This window comes from Canis lupus, chromosome 19 (genome assembly GCF_048164855.1).
Source record: "Canis lupus baileyi chromosome 19, mCanLup2.hap1, whole genome shotgun sequence".
NCBI lineage: Eukaryota > Metazoa > Chordata > Mammalia > Carnivora > Canidae > Canis > Canis lupus.
This window is the reverse complement of record NC_132856.1, coordinates 46777961-46795691: the sequence shown is the minus strand read 5'-3', so window position 1 is coordinate 46795691 and position 17731 is coordinate 46777961. Positions and strand designations below refer to the sequence as shown.

General features: G+C 54.9%; 1 protein-coding gene across 3 annotated transcripts; it reads left to right on the top strand.

Moving 5' to 3' along the window:
- The first annotated feature begins 846 nt into the window (after positions 1-846).
- On the top strand, positions 847-15535 carry MAP1S (microtubule associated protein 1S). 3 transcript variants are annotated; one of them, XR_012012169.1, is made up of 8 exons: positions 847-990; positions 2304-2405; positions 3863-3945; positions 4748-4888; positions 5559-7893; positions 14240-14475; positions 14840-14925; positions 15291-15535. XR_012012169.1 is itself a non-coding variant. In XM_072786797.1 (7 exons), the coding sequence occupies exons 1-7, from the start codon at positions 867-869 to the stop codon at positions 15444-15446; spliced, it is 3177 nt and encodes a 1058-aa protein (XP_072642898.1). In that variant the 5' UTR covers positions 847-866; the 3' UTR covers positions 15447-15535. The 3 variants fall into 3 exon arrangements, 2 of the variants coding, with proteins under 2 accessions (XP_072642898.1, XP_072642899.1); XM_072786797.1 differs by lacking the exon at positions 14840-14925; XM_072786798.1 differs by lacking the exons at positions 847-990; positions 14840-14925 and adding an exon at positions 1514-1960 and having other exon boundaries at positions 4735-4888.
- Positions 15536-17731: the final 2196 nt, after the last annotated feature.

Here is a 17731-nt window from a genome sequence, read left to right as displayed (position 1 = left end):
CCAAGAGAGACAGCTCAGCCCTCCCTGGGCACAGACAACCATCGAAAAGTTTGATGCAACAAAATATTTTTAAGTAGTGGCCACCATAGCTTCAAGGGCTGAATGAGATTGTCTGGGGAGGGAGGGGTACCCATGTGAGACAGGCAGTCAGTGCCTGCCACAGGCTGCTTCTAGAACCAGACTCACTTGGCTTCAACTCTGCTCTACCACTTAAGGGGCTGGTGACTTAATTTCTCCAAGCCTCGGTTTCTTTTCCTCTGAAATGAGCATAATAACATCACCTACCTCATAAATTTATTCAATGAGCTAATGCAGTAAAATGCCTGGCACATAGGTGCAAACGTGTCACCCTGCTCCAGGGCCCAGAGTGCTCTGGAATGTGCCCCAAACACAAAAGTACTTTCCTACCTCTAAGACTTTGCACATGCTCTAACTTCTGCTTCAGATGCTCTGGCCCCACCACTCACACCTGTCAAACTCCTACACATCCCTTAAAACCCTAGCTATAAGATACCTTTCTTTTCTCTGTTAAGCCCTGACCCAGGGAGCTAGGAGCATGTGGGCCTGGTTCCCAGTGGGCCCCTGCGATCATGAGCCCCCGGAGGGCACGTGGCAGGCAGGCAGTTAAAGCTTGTTGAATGAATGAAGGACGCATGGACGAAGGAATGGTCAGTTGGGGCGGGGTGGCCAAAGTGGAGATCCACTTAGGTACCCGCGTCCCCAGCAGCCAAGACCTGAAGGGGGGGCGGCCGGGGGCAGGCGAGGGGCGAGGGGGCTTCCGGGCGGGGTCTCCAGTTCTTCCGGTTCGGCCCCTTTAAGGGGCGGGGCCAGCGGGTGGGCGCTCGGAGCGTCAGTGCGGCGCGAAGATGGCGGCGGCGGCGGCGGCGGGTCCCGGGGCTGCCCTGGCGCCGAGCTCGCTGCTGCTCGTGGTGGGCGGCGAGTGCGGGTGCTCGGGGCTGCTTGCCTACGTGCTGGAGGAGCTCGAGCGAGGTCGGGCCGGCCTGGGGGCGCGGGGCGCGGGAGGCGGGCGCGGCCGTGCGTCTGGGCCCGAGGGCTGGGGGGTGGGGCGGCCGAGCTGGGGGCGGGGAGGAGGGGGGCGGCGGGATCCAGAGGCCGGGAGGCTCGAGCCTCCTCACCGTGTTAGGCGCAGGGCGCGGGCTGAGGCCTTGGGTGCCCACGGAGGGGGCGGCGCCCGGGCCTGTTGGGCTGCCCCGCCCCGACTCGGGTGCAGCCCAGGGATGGGACTCGCGCCCGGCTCTAGGACCCGCGTGATTGGGCAGCGCGGACCATAGCTCCGCTTCCCGCCCAGCGAGCCGGCCGAGGGGAGCGGGGGTCTTCTCGAATCCCCTGGTCTTAGCAGCCTAGACGTCGTGGAGGGAGCAGGGGTGGAGAGGCCGGGCCCGCAGCCGCGGGGCCCATATTCCGTTGCTCCACAGGGAGCTTGCTAATTGGGGTGTGGGCGGGCGCGGCCTGCCCGGGGGATTTGGCATCTGGGGAGGTGAGTCATGGGTGCACCTGCAAGGTTCACCTGCAGCCACTTGGCACGGTGGAACCGGCGGGCTCGGGCGTGGTGCACCCCACACCGTGTTTGGAGGCCATTCATCCCCCCCGAATCAGATGGGCAGGGCCTGCGGTCTGGCGCCTGTAAAATGGGAAGGCAGCGCGCACTTTTGTTCTGGTGTTCGGGAATGTCGTCAGTCTGCGCCCGAGTCCTCCTCCTTCCCTCCCCACTGGCCCATGCGCAGGGATAGTGTGGAGACCACAGGCAGGTTCAGCTCTGCTCTCACAGGGCCAACAGTCTGGTAGGGAGATAGACCCAAAATGGGTGAGGAGGTGGAACAGGTTTTAAGCTCACAAGCTGTCAGCAGTGCTCAGAAGGATGCAAGGGGCTGAGGACCTGAAGGGTAGTCAGATGGAAGGGCCTCCTGAGAGCAGGAGCAGCTGGTGCAAAAGCCAAGAGGTAGGAGCCTGTCTGGCAGGATGGAGGAGCTGTGAGACCAGTGGTGGGGGTCGGGGAGATGATGGAGGGGAGGAGATGACTGTTTAATAGGAGGTGGGAGCTTTGGTACTGATGTGACTCTTCTCTGAAATGCTGAGTTACGCTTTGGGTTCCTTGATGCGGGTGCAGGGGCACTTTGGGTAGTTGTGAAACTCCAGGCTGTTGCATAGTGGAGGCAGGTTGAGGGGAGGGGCTGGGATTGCTCCCACCTGCCAGATGCTAGGTACTGAGATTTCCGGGGAGCTGGGGAGCCCAGCTGATTCCCTCTCTCACTTCTCCTGCTCTCCCTTTCCCCCCATGACAGGCATCCGGTCCTGGGACATTGACCCTAGCATTTGCAGCCTTGACGAGCAGCTCAAGGTTTTTGTGTCCCGGCACTCTGCCACCTTCTCCAGCATCGTGAAAGGTGAGACCGGGGACCCCGCATGCCTCAGCTGCTCCCCTTCCATATGCTTCACCAGGCATATGTTCTCCAAGTGTGAGCTCTGTGACAGGCATTGGGGGGAAGGGGGGGTAAGGTACACTTGTAAAGAACAGCAATAATACAGCTCAGCTCTACAGATTGCAGAGCAGGGGTGGGCCCTGACCCAGTGCTAACTCCCTTGGACATCAGTTATACACAAGACAGGAACTCCTGTTTTTGTCCCCATTTTGCAGATGAGGCAGCTGAGTGGGAGGGGCCGGGGGGATCTCCAAAAGTGGGTTCTTTGGATGAAAGGCATCTGGGGTTGGTGTGTCAAGTGGAGGGAGGGGCCTAGGTGAGGTGAGAAGATATTTGGAAAGTGAGGGGCTGCTTGAGGGGCCCTGGAGGGTGGAGTGTGGGCCCCGTGTGGCAGGGACTGGGTCTGGCTTGTGTCTGTGACCCCTGTACAGGACTGGGTGCACAGTAGGTGCTCAGTAGATGGGGAGCTGGGAAAGGAGCAAGATCGAGAAAGGGGTCGGGATGCCTGGACCACCTCTGCACCGTGCAGGGTGACCTACTGCACAGAGCAGCAGCTGGGCGGGTTCCAGGTGTGTCCTGCAGTCCCTCTTGCCTCAGCCAGCCCGTTGAGTCAGCTCCAGGCTGCTGCAGGAGAGGAAGGAAGTGTCCTTCGCGCCTCATTGTCCTAACCATTCCTGGTGGCTTCCTGACCCCTCACGAGATGGGGGGGCTGGAAATCCTATCTGCTCTGTGTGACCATGGCAGCCATTTCCTCTCTCTATGCCTTGGTTTCCCCACCGGAATGGGGCAATATCCGTACATGATAATAAGCATGTGATAAATTGATAAAAAGTAGACCAGTGCCAAAAGGTCCTTACCTCTCCAGCCTCAGTCCTGGTGCTCCATTTTTGAAACATTGGGCTCTGGGGGCAGACCAGGTTCAGATTCCAGAATCATCCTTACTCCCCTCTTCATGGCCCCCTTGCCCCCATGCTCCCCTATTCTAACCTCACCTGCCACTTTGTGATCCTCAGACACTTGGAGCCCAGGCCTGCTTCAGAGCCTTTGCCCATGTTCTCCCCTCTTCCTGGTATCCCTCATTGGCCCTCCCTGGGCTCAGGCTTCTTGCCTATAAAATGGGGGTGACAGTGGCATCCCCCATAGGGCTGACTGCTGTGAATTGGGGCCTGCAAGCAGTAGAGTCTATGTTGTCATTGCTGTTTCCAGTTTGAGGCCTGCCAAGGCAGATTTCCTGTTCTTGCCTCATCCTGACCTATAGCTCTACCGTGTGCTGTTGACCCTCAGATGACCCTGAGAAGCAGAGTTCTGGAGGGGTTTATGGCTGCCTGGAGTCACACAGGGAGTCAGGGTTCAACACCGGGACAGCCTGGCCCGGTACACATGGCCCAGCCCCAGACTTACTGTGCCCAATTTCCTCGCAGGCCAGCGGAGTTTGCACCACCGTGGAGACACCCTGGAGACCCTGGTCCTCCTAAATCCATCAGACAAGTCCCTATGTGATGAGGTATGGAATAGTTGTCTCCTGTAGGGAGTAGGCTGCCAGGACCAGAGCCATCCCAAGTCCTGACTTCCTGCCTCCCTGACTTTGTGCTGTTGGAAATCCTCTTGACACCCCATTGCATCACCCCCCTCCAGGAAGCCTCCCCAGGTGGACCCAGCTGCAGCTTATTCCCTCCTCAGGGGTGATGGTGGGAGCAGGTGAAGTCAGGAAAGATTAGAGTTTGGGAGGAAGGAACAGAGTGGGGAATGTCTGGAGGCTGGAAGTCAGGATTTGACTTTTGCATCTTGTGCCTCCCTCGTGGCTGGGCCCCAGGAATTATGTGGATTGACTTCTTAATACTTGTAGCTTGTGGACACTATGCCTTTCTTCCAGTTATCCGTGGGAAAGATGGACAAGCTAGAGCCCCAGGACACCCCTCTAAAGAACCTGGTTCGGGTTGATCCCTTTGATCAGAAATGGTCCTTGAGGAGTTCTGAAGGAGATAGAGCTAGACACAGATACTCTTCCCCGTGGCATTGAGGCTGGGCCAGAGAGAGAAGTGGGCTAGAGGGAGTCCAGAAAGGGTATGGTGGGCTTCTAAGAAGAGGAGGCACTGGAGCATGGCTTTGTAGGATGAGCCGCAGGGTACGGGGGTGAGGGGAGCAGGGCTCAGCAGGAGGCCCAGAGGGTATGCTTCTGGCTTCTAGTTGAGTGCTGGGCTGGGGTGGTTATATGTAAATTTGGGGCTGGGGTCCATTCCAGCATGGGTGTGTGTACAGGCTTTGTCATCACATAGAGTAGGGGCTTTAACAGTCTCCGTCCTCAGCTCCGGAATCTTCTGCTTGACCCTGCCCCTCACAAGCTGCTGGTGCTGGCTGGGCCCTGCTTGGAAGAGACAGGGGAGCTGCTGCTCCAGACGGGGGGCTTCTCGCCCCGCCACTTCCTCCAGGTCCTAGGGGACAAAGAGGTAAGCCACCTTCTCATCTTGCTTCCCCTGGCTCTGAATCCTGACTCCTACCCATTGGGCTGTGTGGCCCTAGGGATATATCTCCCCTGCATCACATCTCTTCTTCTGTGGAATGGTAGCAGTGATACATGTCCCTTCTGTTTGGGGGGCTCAGTTTCCTCACCCACCACAGTGTATGGTTTGAAGCTACGCCTGTAGATCAGTAGACCTCCCAGAGACCTTCAGTGGCACCCCAGGCTCTAGGCTCAGTTGGGTAGGGTCCTTTCTAGAGTCTTTAGTCTGGGTGGAGCAGATGAGGAAAAATAATTGGTAAACCATCTTTTCCCATTATAGAGAATGACAAAATGATGGTGAGATAGGAACAGCATACAGAGGTAGGGGACATGGAAGGTCTCCCTGGAGGGAGCTGTGCTGTAGGAGGAGAACAGGAAGTGCAAGGCCCTGAGGTAGGGAGAGTAAGAGAAAGGGTGGGGAGGGAAGTAGATGGTGAGGCAGGCCCATGTGTCTCTGTGGACCTGGGGGAGGGCTGGGTTTTGTCCTAAGGGTGACAAGGGTTGGGCAAGGGATTCTCCGCCCCAGGAGGCAGCAGGATGGGGGTGTCCTGGCCTAGTTTTCCTAAGGGGCTGGGTATTGCCTGGTTCCAGGGGCTAATAATCATTACCTCTTGCAGATCCGGGATCTCCTGGCATCCTCGCCCCCACCTGCAGACCTGCCCAAGCTGACTATCACCTGCCCGACCTTTGGTGACTGGGCCCAGCTGGCACCTGAAGTGCCTGGCCTCCAGAGCGCACTCCAGCTGCAATGGAACCCCCCCATGCAGCTGCCGGCGTCTGAGGGCCTACGCGAGTTCCTGGAGTATGTGGCAGAGTCCCTGGAGCCACCATCTCCCTTTGAGCTGCTTGAGCCGCCGGCATCTGTGGGCTTCCTCAGGCTCGCCCGGCCCTGCTGCTACATCTTCCCTGGCGGCCTCGGCGATGCAGCCTTCTTCGCTGTCAATGGCTTCACAGTGCTGGTCAATGGTGGCTCCAACCCCAAGTCGAGCTTTTGGAAGCTGGTGCGGCACCTGGACCGGGTGGATGCTGTGCTGGTGACCCATGCAGGCGCCGACAGCCTCCCAGGCCTCAACAGTCTGCTGCGGCGCAAGCTGGCAGAGCGTGAGGAGGCAGCGGCTGGTGGGGGCTCCGGGGATGACCGGCTGCGCAGGCTTATCTCCCCCAACCTGGGGGTCGTGTTCCTCAATGCCCGCGTGGCCACCTCCCGTCTGGTGAGCGGCGAGGACGAGGCAGAGCTGGCCCTGAGCCTCCTGGCCCGGCTGGGCATTACACCCCTGACTCTGAACCGCGGGCCGCTCCCAGCTGAGCCCACTGTGCTCTTTCAGAAGATGGGCGTGGGCCGGCTCGACATGTATGTACTGCACCCCCCTGCTGCTGGAGCTGAGCACACACTGGCCTCCGTGTGCGCCCTGCTAGTGTGGCACCCCGCAGGCCCCACTGAGAAGGTGGTGCGCGTGCTGTTCCCTGGCTGCACACCACCTGCCCGCCTCCTGGATGGCCTGGTCCGCCTGCAGCACTTGGGATTCTTGCGGGAGCCCGTGGTGACTCCCCAGGACTTGGCGGGGCCTCGAAGAGCTGAGAGCAAGGAAAGCGTGGGCTCCCGGGACAGCTTAAGAAGAGAAGGCCGGATAACAGCACTCACCAGGTCTTCCCAGGAGCGCCCTGGAGTGGCCCGGAAGGACCCGCCTCGAGTTGAGGGCCCCCGCAGGGCTGAGAAAGAAGCCAAGGTCCCCCGGGAGGTGAAGAAGGACCCCAAGCTAAGCGCCCCTCGGACCCAGCCCCGGGAGGTACGCCGGGCAGTCTCCGCTTCTGTTAATGTGAAGAAGGCGGGTGCCCAGGCGGCCCCCAGACCCCGCAAAGCACCCAATGTCCCCCGCCCAGGTGCCCCACCAATGGAGAATGGGCCCCACAGCCCCCCCAGCTTCCGGTGTGGGGAGGCCAGCCCCCCAGCAGAGGTCTATAGTTCCCCAGCTCCCCAGCTGGTGGCCACACCCAGCCAGGAGAGCAGCCTGGAGCTGGGGCTGAGCCCAGCCGGGGAGGAGAAGACCCTGGAGCTGCTTTTGGATGCTGGCACACCCCGGCCTCACACACCCTCACCTACTGGAGCCCAGCAGGGCCCAACTGAAGGCAGTGGGCGACTGTCACTGAGCCCGCTGCGCGGCGGGGAGGCTGGGCCAGATGCCTCACCCACAGTGACCACACCCTCGCTGCCAGCTGAGGTAGGCTCCCCACACTCCACAGAGGTAGACGAGTCCCTGTCCGTGTCCTTCGAGCAGGTGCTTCCGCCACCACCTGCCACTGCGAGCGAGGCTGGGCTGAGCCTCCCACTCCGTGGCCCCCGGGTACGGCGATCAGCCTCCCCACATGATGTGGACCTGTGCCTGGTGTCACCTTGCGAGTTTGAGCACCGAAAGGCTGTGCCCATGGTGCCAGCACCCGCATCCCCCGGCAGCTCAGATAGCAGTGCTCGGTCCCAGGAGCGGGCGGGCGCTCCAGGGGCCGAGGAGACGCCACCCACATCCGTCAGTGAGTCCCTGCCCACCCTGTCTGACTCAGACCCCCTGCCTGCCGCCTCTGGCACCGCGGACTCAGATGAGGACATGGAGGGCTTTGGGGTCCCTCGCCGTGACCCGCTGCCCGAGCCTCTCAAGTTCCCCCCACCGCTGCCCACCCCACCCAGCATATGCATGGTGGACCCTGAGATGCTGCCCCCTGAGCAGGCACGGCTGACAGAGGGCCTCAGCCGCACCCGGAAGTCCCTGGCTCGCCCCAACCCCAGCACTGCTGCTCCCAAAGCCACTGCAGCGAGCACTGCCAAAACCAAGGGACTGGCTGGTGGAGACAGGGCCAGTCGGCCGCTCAGCACCCGGAGTGAGCCCAGTGACAAGGGAGGTCGGGCACCTCTGTCCAGAAAGTCCTCAGTCCCCAAGACGACCACTCGGGGCCCACCTGGTGAGTACCCAAGAGCTGGCATCCTACAGTGTTACTGGCTCAAGTCTTTGTTCCATACTTGCTGTGTGGTCTCAGCCACACCTGCCATCCTCTCTGGGCCTCCGTTTCTCACATAAAATGGAAATTCTGCCTCACTGTTTAGGCACTTGTAATTCCTAGGCACTCAAGCATTGCTGTCAGTGGAAACATAAAGTGGGCATATCTGTCGTCATGAACTTGAGCCCTAGTAAGAAGAAATAGGTGAAATTAATTTTAATAGTATATTTAACCATTTTGTGTGGAGGTTCCCAATCCCACCACCACCAGGTTCGATGATTGGCTGGGAGGACTTGGTTGACAGTTCTCCTGATGGCTGAATTGTATTATTAGAGCAAAAGGATACAGAATAGAATCATTGAGGGCAAGGGGCACAGGCGGAGGTGGGGCCCCCTGGGGGGGGGGCGGGAGGGGGAAGCCAGGCACAGGCTTCTAGAGCTATCTCCCAGCATAGTCACACCATGTGCTTCAATGCCGAAGCAGGGACCCAAGATGACCCATGTGAAGTGGTGCCTACCAGGGAGGTTTGTAAAAGACACAGTGCCCAGGGTTTCTGGGGGGCGCTGATTACATTGGCACCCTCTGCCTGACACGCACCCAAATTCCAGACTCCTCAGAAAAGGGGGAGCAGGGGTTCAGCAGGAGCCGCAGTGCTGCAGGACAGGTGAGCACACAGGCCACCCTTGTCACTCAGTGGGGACCTCTCTGAGATTTAAATTCCCGAGACTGCAGCCAAGGGCCACTCTGGAAGCAGACCTTTCTAAGGCTAGCAGTCTCAGGTATGCCAGGCTAACTTTTCTCCTGGTTTTCCTTAGTTGTGATGAAATGTATGCAACATGGCGCCAGTTGTATTAAGTACATTCACATTGTTGTGCAGCCATCCTTGCCCTTGCTCTCTAGGACTCTTTCTGTCTTGCAAAACTGAAATTCTGTCCCCCTTAAATACTAACTCCCCATTCCTTCTCTCCTCCTCCCCAGCACCCACCATTCTACTTGGCTGTTTCTATGACTTAGGTACTCTAGGCATCTCCTGTGAGTAGAATCGTACTCTATTATCTTATTTCATACTCGGTCTTATTTCACTCTAGTAGAATGTTTCTGTGGTTTATCCATCCTGTAGCCTGCGTCATAACCCGCCCCTCCTCCGCCTTTTTTTTTTTTTTTTTTAAGGACATTCCTTCCTTGGGTGCCTGGTGGCTTAGTTGGTTAAGCGTCTGACTCTTGATTTCAGCTCAGGTTATGATCTCAGGTCATGATCTCAGGGTTGTGAGATCAAGCCTCACATCAGGCTCAGTGCTCAGTGAGGAGTCAGCTTGAGATTCTCTCTCTCCCTCTGCCCCTCCCTCTGCTCATGCTTCTCTCTCTCAAATAAATAAAATATTTTTTAGTGATGCTTGGGTGGCTCAGAGGTTGAGCATCTGTCTTTGGCTCAGGTCGTGATCCCAGGTTTGGGGATCAAGTCCCACATTGGGTTCCCCATAGGGAGCCTGCTTCTCCCTCTGCCTGTGTTTCTGCCTCTCACTCTGTATCTTTCATGAATAAATGAATAATATCTTTAAAATATACATATAAATATATATATATATATATATATTTTTTTTTTTTTTTTAAATATCTGGGGCGCCTGGGTAGCTCAGTTCAGTGTCTGCCTTCTGCTTGGGTCATGGTCCTGGGATCAAGCCCCATGCCAGACTCCCCCTGCTGCTTCTCCCTCTCCCTCTGCCTCTCTCCTCTGCTTGTGCACACGTGTGCTCTGTTTCTCTCTTCCTTAAATAAAGTCTTAAAAAAAAAATTTCCTTCCTTTTTAAGGTTGAGTAACATTCCATTGTGTGGCTGACCATATTTTGTTTATCCATTCACCCGTTAATGGACACTTGAGTTGTTTCTACCTTTTGGTTGCTGTTGGTTGAATCATACTGCTTTGAACATGGTTGGACAAATACCTCTTGGAGACCATGCTTTCAAGTCTTTTGGGTATATTCCCAGAAGTAGGAGTGCTGGATCACATGGCAATTCTATTTTTGATTTTTCGAGGAACCACCATACTGTTTTCCACAGCGGCTGCACCATTTTACATTCCCACGAACAACGCAGAAAGATTTTAGTTTCTCCACATCCTTGCCAACACTATTTTCTGAATTTTGATAGTAGCCATGTGATGGGTGTTATGAAGCTTTTGCTTTGTTCTAAGAGCTTTATGGTTTTGGCTCTTACATTTTATTCCTTGATTAACTAATTTTTTTTTTTTTAAGATTTTATTTATTCATGAGAGACACAGAGAGAGAGGCAGAGACATAGGCAGAGGGAGAAGCAGACTCCTCGCAGGGAGCCTGACGTGGGTCTGGAGCCGGATGTGCGACTCCCATCCCGGGACTGGGATCACGCCCTAAGCAGAAGGCAGACGCTCAACTGCTAAGCCACCCAGGCGTCCCAATGAATTAATTTGTTTAAAAAAGATTTTATTAATTTATTCATGAAAGACACTGAGAGGCAGAGACGTAGGCAAAGGGAGAAGTCTGGACTCCAGGATCACAACTTGAGCTAAAGGCGGATGCTCAGCTGCTGAGTGACCCAGGTGCCCAAGCCTAGAAGAGTTTTAATTACTGATTCAATCTCCTTACTAATAATAGATCTGTTGAGCTTTTCTGTTTCTTTGTGATTCGGCCTTAGTAGGTTTTGTGTTTCTAGGAATTTGCATATTTCTTCCAGGTCATCCAGTTTGTTGGTTGTGCAGCTATTCATGCTACTCTCTTACTTACTGCCTTTACGTCTGTAGAGTCAGTAGGAGTGTCCCCACTCTTCTGATCTTCGGAAGTTGAGTCTTCTTTTTTCTTAGTCTAGTAAAGGGCTGTCAATTTTGTTAATCTCTTTGAAGAACCAACTTGCGGTTTTGTTGATTATCTTTTATGTTTTTCTAGTCTCAATTTTAAAAATTTCTGCTTTTATCTTTACTATTTGATTTTTTTCTGCTACCTTTGGATTTCTCTTTGTTCTTTTTCTAATTCTTGGGTTGCAAGGTTGTCACGTTGAGATTTTTTTTTTAAGATTTTATTTATTTATTCATGAGAGACACAGAGAGAGGCAGAGACACTGGCAGAGGGAGAAGCAGGCTCCATGCAGGAAGCCTGACGTGGGACTCGATCCTGGGACTCCAGGATCACGCCCTGAGCTGAAGGCAGACGCTCAATCGCTGAGCCACCCAGGTGTCCCGAGATGTTTTTTAATATAAACGTTTATAGGTATAAACTTCCCCTTTGTCTCTGTTTTCTCTCAGAGATTGTCTTTCAGCAGTCAGGTCACAGTGGGTCTCTCTGAGGTCATCCCACTTGGAACCTGTTGAGCTTTTTGGACATTCATACGCACGCCTTGCATCAATTACAGCAAGTTAGGGCCATTATTTCTTCAAATAATCATTCTGCCCTTTTCTCTCCTGGGACTCCGACCTGTGTATTGGCCCTTTTGATGGTGTCCAACGAGTCCCTTAACCACTGTTCACTTTCTTCGGTCTTACTCTCTGTGTTCCTCAGACTTGATCAGTGCCATTGTCCTGTCATTAAAAATCGCTGTTTAAATCATGAATCAAATTCCTCTCGTGAATATTTCATTTCAGTTGTACTTCTCAGTTGCAGAATTTCTTTTGGATTTACTTTTTACATTTTCTATATCCTTAATGTTTCTGTTTTGTTCATGCAGCATTCTCTTGCAGTCTTCCTTTCTTTCTGTGAGCATCTTTAAGACCATCGTTTTAGGGGATCCCTGGGTGGCTCAGCTGTTTAGTGCCTGCCTTAGGCCCAGGGCGTGATCCTGGAGTCCCGGGATCGAGTCCCACATCGGGCTCCCTGCATGGAGCCTGCTTCTCCCTCTGCCTGTGTCCCTGCCTCTCTCTCTCTTTCTCTCTCTATGTCTCTCATAAATAAATAATAAAATAAAATCTTAAAAAAAAAAAATCGTTTTAAAGTTTTTATCCAATGAGCCAGCCATTTGGCCTTTCTCAGGAGTGGTTTCTGGGGTTTTTTCCCCTTTTTTTCCTTTGACTAGGTTTTGCCTTTCCTGTTTCTTTGTATGCCTTGTGATTTTTGCTGTTGTTGAAAACTGGACATTCAAATTTAATAATGTATTAACTCTGGAGATCCAAATCTCCCCCTCTCCCAGAGGAAGGTTTGTGTGGCTTCTCTGGTTAATTGATGTGTGCTGCCTCTGTGCTGAGGGTCAGTCTGAGGTGGAAACCAAGGGTCTTCTCAAGTCTTCTCTGAGTCTGCACCTTTCTCCACGTGCATGGTGACCACCCTAAATCTCTTTTTAAATGTTTTAATTCCAGTATTATATTAGTTTTGGTGTTAAATTAGTTTCAGATGTAGCACAGTGATTTAATGCAGTGGGTTTTGAATGGCATAGTCCTTACGTGTTTGGCTCCCGAAGGGGGAAAACAAAAAATGAAGGGAGGTGGGAGGGAGGAAAAATGTTCCCAGTCCTCTCAGTCTCACATAAGAGGAGGAGGGGCTGCCCGTATGACTATTGTCTGGGTCAGGAGACAGATTCCTTGCTTCCTGCCGCATCAGCATCCCTGAATCCTGCTGAGTTCAGTCTGCCCTGCGTGCTACTGTATCAGAATATTCCAACGTGTCCATGTCCTCCATATGAAAAATTACTATCTAGTTCCTCTTCTTGTTGCCACACTAAGTCTTGGGTGCCTGGCATGTGCTTTGCACGCCCAGCTCATCTTGGCTAGTACCTGCCCCGTTCTAGTGCTTGGTGACCCCTGATGGAGGGCGGGGGGTGGGGGGTGGGGGGTGGGCAGCGATGAAGGTTGGCAGTGATAGTAACATGAGCTTGTGTCCCTGAGTGCTTCTCACCTATTCCAGGTGCGTGGGTGGCCCTGCCCTACAGAAGCTGACCATGTCTCTGGCTTCTCTCGCCCTGTCAGTTCCTAGCGTCAGTGTCCATCTGAGCTGCCACCTCTTATCCTTCTTGGGCTCATTCCAAGACAGGCACCTAGTGGGCCCCTGTGAGCTTAAGCAGGTCGGGGGTCCCCAGCACAGCAGCAGATGGCAACCCCAGCCTGTGGGCAAGGCTAGCAGCTGGAGGCTGAGTCCTCCAAGGCCCTGTCTGCCGGGGCACTTGGCCACTTGGGGTCTCCTCCTCCTACTGGATCCGATAGAATGACCCTCCATGCTAATGTCAGCAAACTGTGTCTTCAGAAGGCCGGAAGCTTTACAGGCCAGATGGTCTCTGCCCCAACGACTCAGCTCTGCCCTTTGGCATAACCGCAGCTTAGTATATAACCAAATGGGCAACCTGGTAAAACTACATTTCCAAAAGCAGGCAGTGCTGTCATTTGGCTGTCCTTGCTCTACCCCTGCCCTCCTGCGCTGAGGCTTCTACCCATGTTCCCCTAGTCTTCTCTTCGTTGTTCTACCTCTTTGCCTCCTGTCTCCCCTGTGCCTTCCATAGCTATGGTGGCTTTCTCTTCCTGAGTCTTAAGGTCCTCACCACCGCTGCACCTAGCTATGGGTGAGGGAGGTCACTGGCCCCAAGCTGAGGGATTCATGCATTCTGCAAGTGCCCTGACAGCCTCTGGATGCATACCCTGAGCTTGGCAATGTTATGATTCTAAGATGCCAAGCATCTGGCCGGGTTCCTATGCCCAAGATCCAGGTATGTCCTCAATCAGTTGATTCTGAGACACACCTGGGACTGGTGGCCTCATCCTCTTTGCACAGGCTCTGGATTCAGAGCCATAGATGAGGCTTTGCGAGAGCCGTGCCACATCCTGGGTCTCCCTCTTGCAATTCTGCCCCTCCCACACCCACTCTATCTCCCCATTGCCCTTGAGGACGGGTATTTTTGTCTCTCTCGGTTAGTGCCATGTCCCCAATGTCTGATGCCCAGGAGGGCTTGATAAATGTTCCTTGAATAGTTGAACAGATGGGCGCTGCAGAAGCAGCACATTGTTCTAGGTACTGGCTGCTTTGGGAGCTTAAGCTTGAAAACCTCCTCTTCCAGGAAGCCCTCCCTGATTGTCCCTTCATACCTTCCCTTACCTCTGGCCCTGGGTATGTCTGTGACCAGAGACTAGCCAGGGAGGGTCCAGGCACTGAGGGTATGACCATGGGTATTTGCAGAGCTCATTGAGTAACTTCCCATGCCAAGGAGAGCTAATCAACTATAAGATAGATCAGGCCTTCTCCTGGGGAGGGGGAGCTACTTGGGGGAGGTGTAGGGAGAGCTGGGAGCCTCTCCCTGGGCTCTGGTTCTCAGCCTCTTCCGGGTCCCAGGAGCTCAGGACTGACCCCGTCCTTCTTGCCCACAGGGTCAGCTGGCAGCCGGCCAGGTGGGTCAGCAGCCCCTCCAGGGTCCCCCGTCTACCTTGACCTGGCCTATCTGCCCAGCGGGAGCAGTGCCCGGCTAGTGGACGAGGAATTCTTCCGGCGGGTGCGTGCACTCTGCTATGTCATCAGTGGCCAGGACCAGCGCAAGGAAGAGGGTATGCGGGCCGTCCTGGATGCACTACTTGCGGGCAAGCAGCAGTGGGACCGTGACCTCCAGGTACGTGACCACCCCAGGGTCTCAGACAGTCTTAGCACGAGGCCTCCTGATCTTCCTGTCGAACTTAGTCTTAGGAGGTCTGTGTGACCTTCACCCACCCACAGAGGGAGTGGGGCCCAGGGAGACAAAGCTGTGTCCCCAAGGCCACAGAAATGAGGGTGAGAGTCAAAGTCCCACCAGGACTCTTCCTGTTGCTTCCACTTTGTCTGCAGCAGCCTGGGTGCAGGGCAGGGCTGGTGTGATCCCCTCCCCTGACCCTCCGGGCCCTCAATCATCCCAGTTGTGAGAATTAGCCAGAAGGAATAGGTGATGTCTGTGCAGTTGACAAAGTTGAAAATTGACTGTGGGCTGGCTTTGTCTCCAGAGGAAGCCTTGAAGCAGATCTTTGGAGGATAAGGCAAGTTTGGGAAGAAGCAGGAGCTTCCGAGCACCTGGCCACCCATGCAGGGTGTGAGTGAGCCCACTCCCAGCCTTACGGGGAACCCACATGGCCCCTGCTCCTCCTGCAGCTTGTAGAGAGCTGGGAGGGAGAGTTTGAGGCACGGGGTGGCAGTAGAAAAAGCCTGCTATGGGCAAGGGAGGAGCCAGAGGGAGGCCTAGTCTCCTGTGTTGTGAGAGGGTCCCTGGGGTGCCGTGGGGAAGAGAAGGGACTTTGGGGATGGACTGGCCACCAGCTACAATCGTCCTGGCGACAGAGAAAGGAAGCAGAGCAAATGGGTTCAGAGAAGGGCCTTGGGTGCCAGGAGTGGAGCAGGGGCTGGGCCAGGAGGGGAGGGTGCACCCCCTCACTGTCAGTCCATTTGTCTCACCCGCAGGTGACCCTGATCCCCACCTTCGATTCAGTGGCAATGCACGAGTGGTACGAGGAGACTCATGCTCGGCACCAGGCGCTGGGCATCACCGTGCTGGGCAGCAATAGCACCGTGTCCATGCAGGACGAGGCCTTCCCCGCCTGCAAGGTGGAGTTCTAGCTCCGTTCCCGACACCCACCCCCTCAGCCCAGAATCTGCCACTGTCCCGAGATTCCCCTGCATCAGAAATAAACCAGGTACTCCACTCAGCTGTGGCCTTGGTTCCTTCTGCTGACAAGAGACTTGGCAGCATCTGGGACAGTCATCACCACTGCCCAGGCCCCCAGGTTGGGGGATCCCCAGGAGCCAGGGGATGCCCAGGTCAGGCACACTCTGACCTCCACCTCGCAGATGGGAAAACCCCGGCCCAGGGGAGGGTGGCCTCTCTGGAAATGCTGCTGACTGTGGCCTCCAGCCTGACCTGGTGGTGACCGTGAGAAGCTGATTTTACCAGTGGGGAAGCTTGTTCCCCTGGGCAGCTGCTGGACCCCCACCTCACACACACATGCATCAGTGACCAAGGTGAGATTTGAACCCCAGGGGCCCCATGCTCCAAAGCTAGAAAACAGGTTACTTTCTGTTCCTAGAGATAATTGATGCTCATGGCAGGAGAGTCACACACTACAGAGAGCCCTTAAAGAAGAATCTGAAGCCCAAAGGGTAGACTGCATCAATGCCTGAAGGCCCCCTTCTCTGCATGTATGATGATACCTGGCCATAACATTAGAGAAGATGCCGTGCGTGCTGACCCAGAAAGCATATGCCTGAGTCCTGTCTCCTGGTATCTGGGGGTGTGACCATGTAGAGAGGTGCAGTTAAGTGAAGGGTCTTAGGATTATCTGGATGGGCCCTGAATCCAATGACAGGTGTCTTTATAAGAGACAAAGAGGAGAGACACAGCCAGAGGGAGGAAGGCCAGGTGGATTTTGGGCCCAGGGGCCACAGGCTGAGGATCACTGGAGCCTCCAGAAGCTCGGAGTGGTGAGGAGTGATCCTCCTCTAGAATTTTCTGAAGGAACTGACCCTGCTGACACCCTGATTTCGGAGTTGTTCTTCCAGAAGTGCTCAAGAGTGAAATGTTTGTGGCCATTTGTGACAGTGGCCCCAGAGTGGCGGGCACACCACTCTCTTCCCTGGATGTGGTGGCCTGAAATCCCCACCTGTGGCTGCCTATGGCCTCCTACAGCCGACTCCTCCCTGCAGTCACATCCGGCACTGGCTCAGCACGGTCAGGCTGCTTGAACCAAAGCCCCAGCAGCTTCAACACTGACACTCACTTCTCACAGCCCTGGAGGCTGGAAGTCAGGGTGCCAGCACAGTCGGGGTCTGCTGAGGATACCTCCTGGCTTGCAGCTGGCTGTCTTCTGGCCAGGTCCTCACGTGGAGAGGGACGGGATGTGGGGACACATTCTCTCATACCTCTTCTTAGAGCACCAATCCTAGTGCGAGCCCCCCACCTCCACTACCTGATGATCTCCCAAAGTTCCCACATCCACAGACCCCCCTCACGATAGGAAGTAGGGCTTAAACATAGGAATTGGCAGAGGTGGGAGGTTGTACTGGTTACGTCCCAACCTGTCAATATCCAGTGTGTGCTTGGACTGGCCTCTGTGGTGCTGACTGTAGGACACCCTTCAGCAACAACCATCAGGAAACAAAAAAGTAAAGGCTCATTCCTTACAAGACCTGGAAGATTGTACAGCACTCCAGGGCCACACAGTGAGGAGGTGGAGAACAGAGAGAGAGCCACCTGTTCACTGGCTGGGCCTCTGCTTTTACTGGGGTTCACAATGGGAGCCTGGGTCTCCCAGGGCTCATTGTTTATTGATAAACCTTAAACATAGGAGTGGGAATGTAAAATGCCAGAAGGGGGGAAAAAAGAAGTGGCCCCAAGGGCCAGTTATCAAAACCAAGGAGCGCCTGGGTGGCTAAGTCAGTTAAGTGTCTGCCTTCAGCTCACGTCATGATCCCAGAGCTCTGGGATCGAGCCCTGTGTCAGGCTCCGAGTCTGCTTCTCCCTCTCCCTCTGCCCCTTGCTTGTGTGTTCTCACTCTCTGCCAAATCCTAAGAAAACAAAAAATAAAAAACTCAAGACCCCTCAAATAAAGGAGCCTCAGTGTGGGGAGGCAACCTGGCTCTTTTTATCTAGTAGTGTGGCTGACAAACAGGTTTATTCCAGATAGCCATCTTTGAAGCAGATGCCTGGGCACTCAAAGCTTAAGTCAGACACTTGTGTTACAAGAAGGAAAAAAAAAAAAATGGACTGGGCTCGCACCCCACAGGACACACAGTTCAGTCCAGAGTTGTCAGGGCGGTAGCAGGTGGGGAGATGGCTACAAAGGATTGGTGTGGGGGACCTCACTGCTTCCTGTAAGGGCCAGGTGTCTGGCTGTCATCATGTGGCA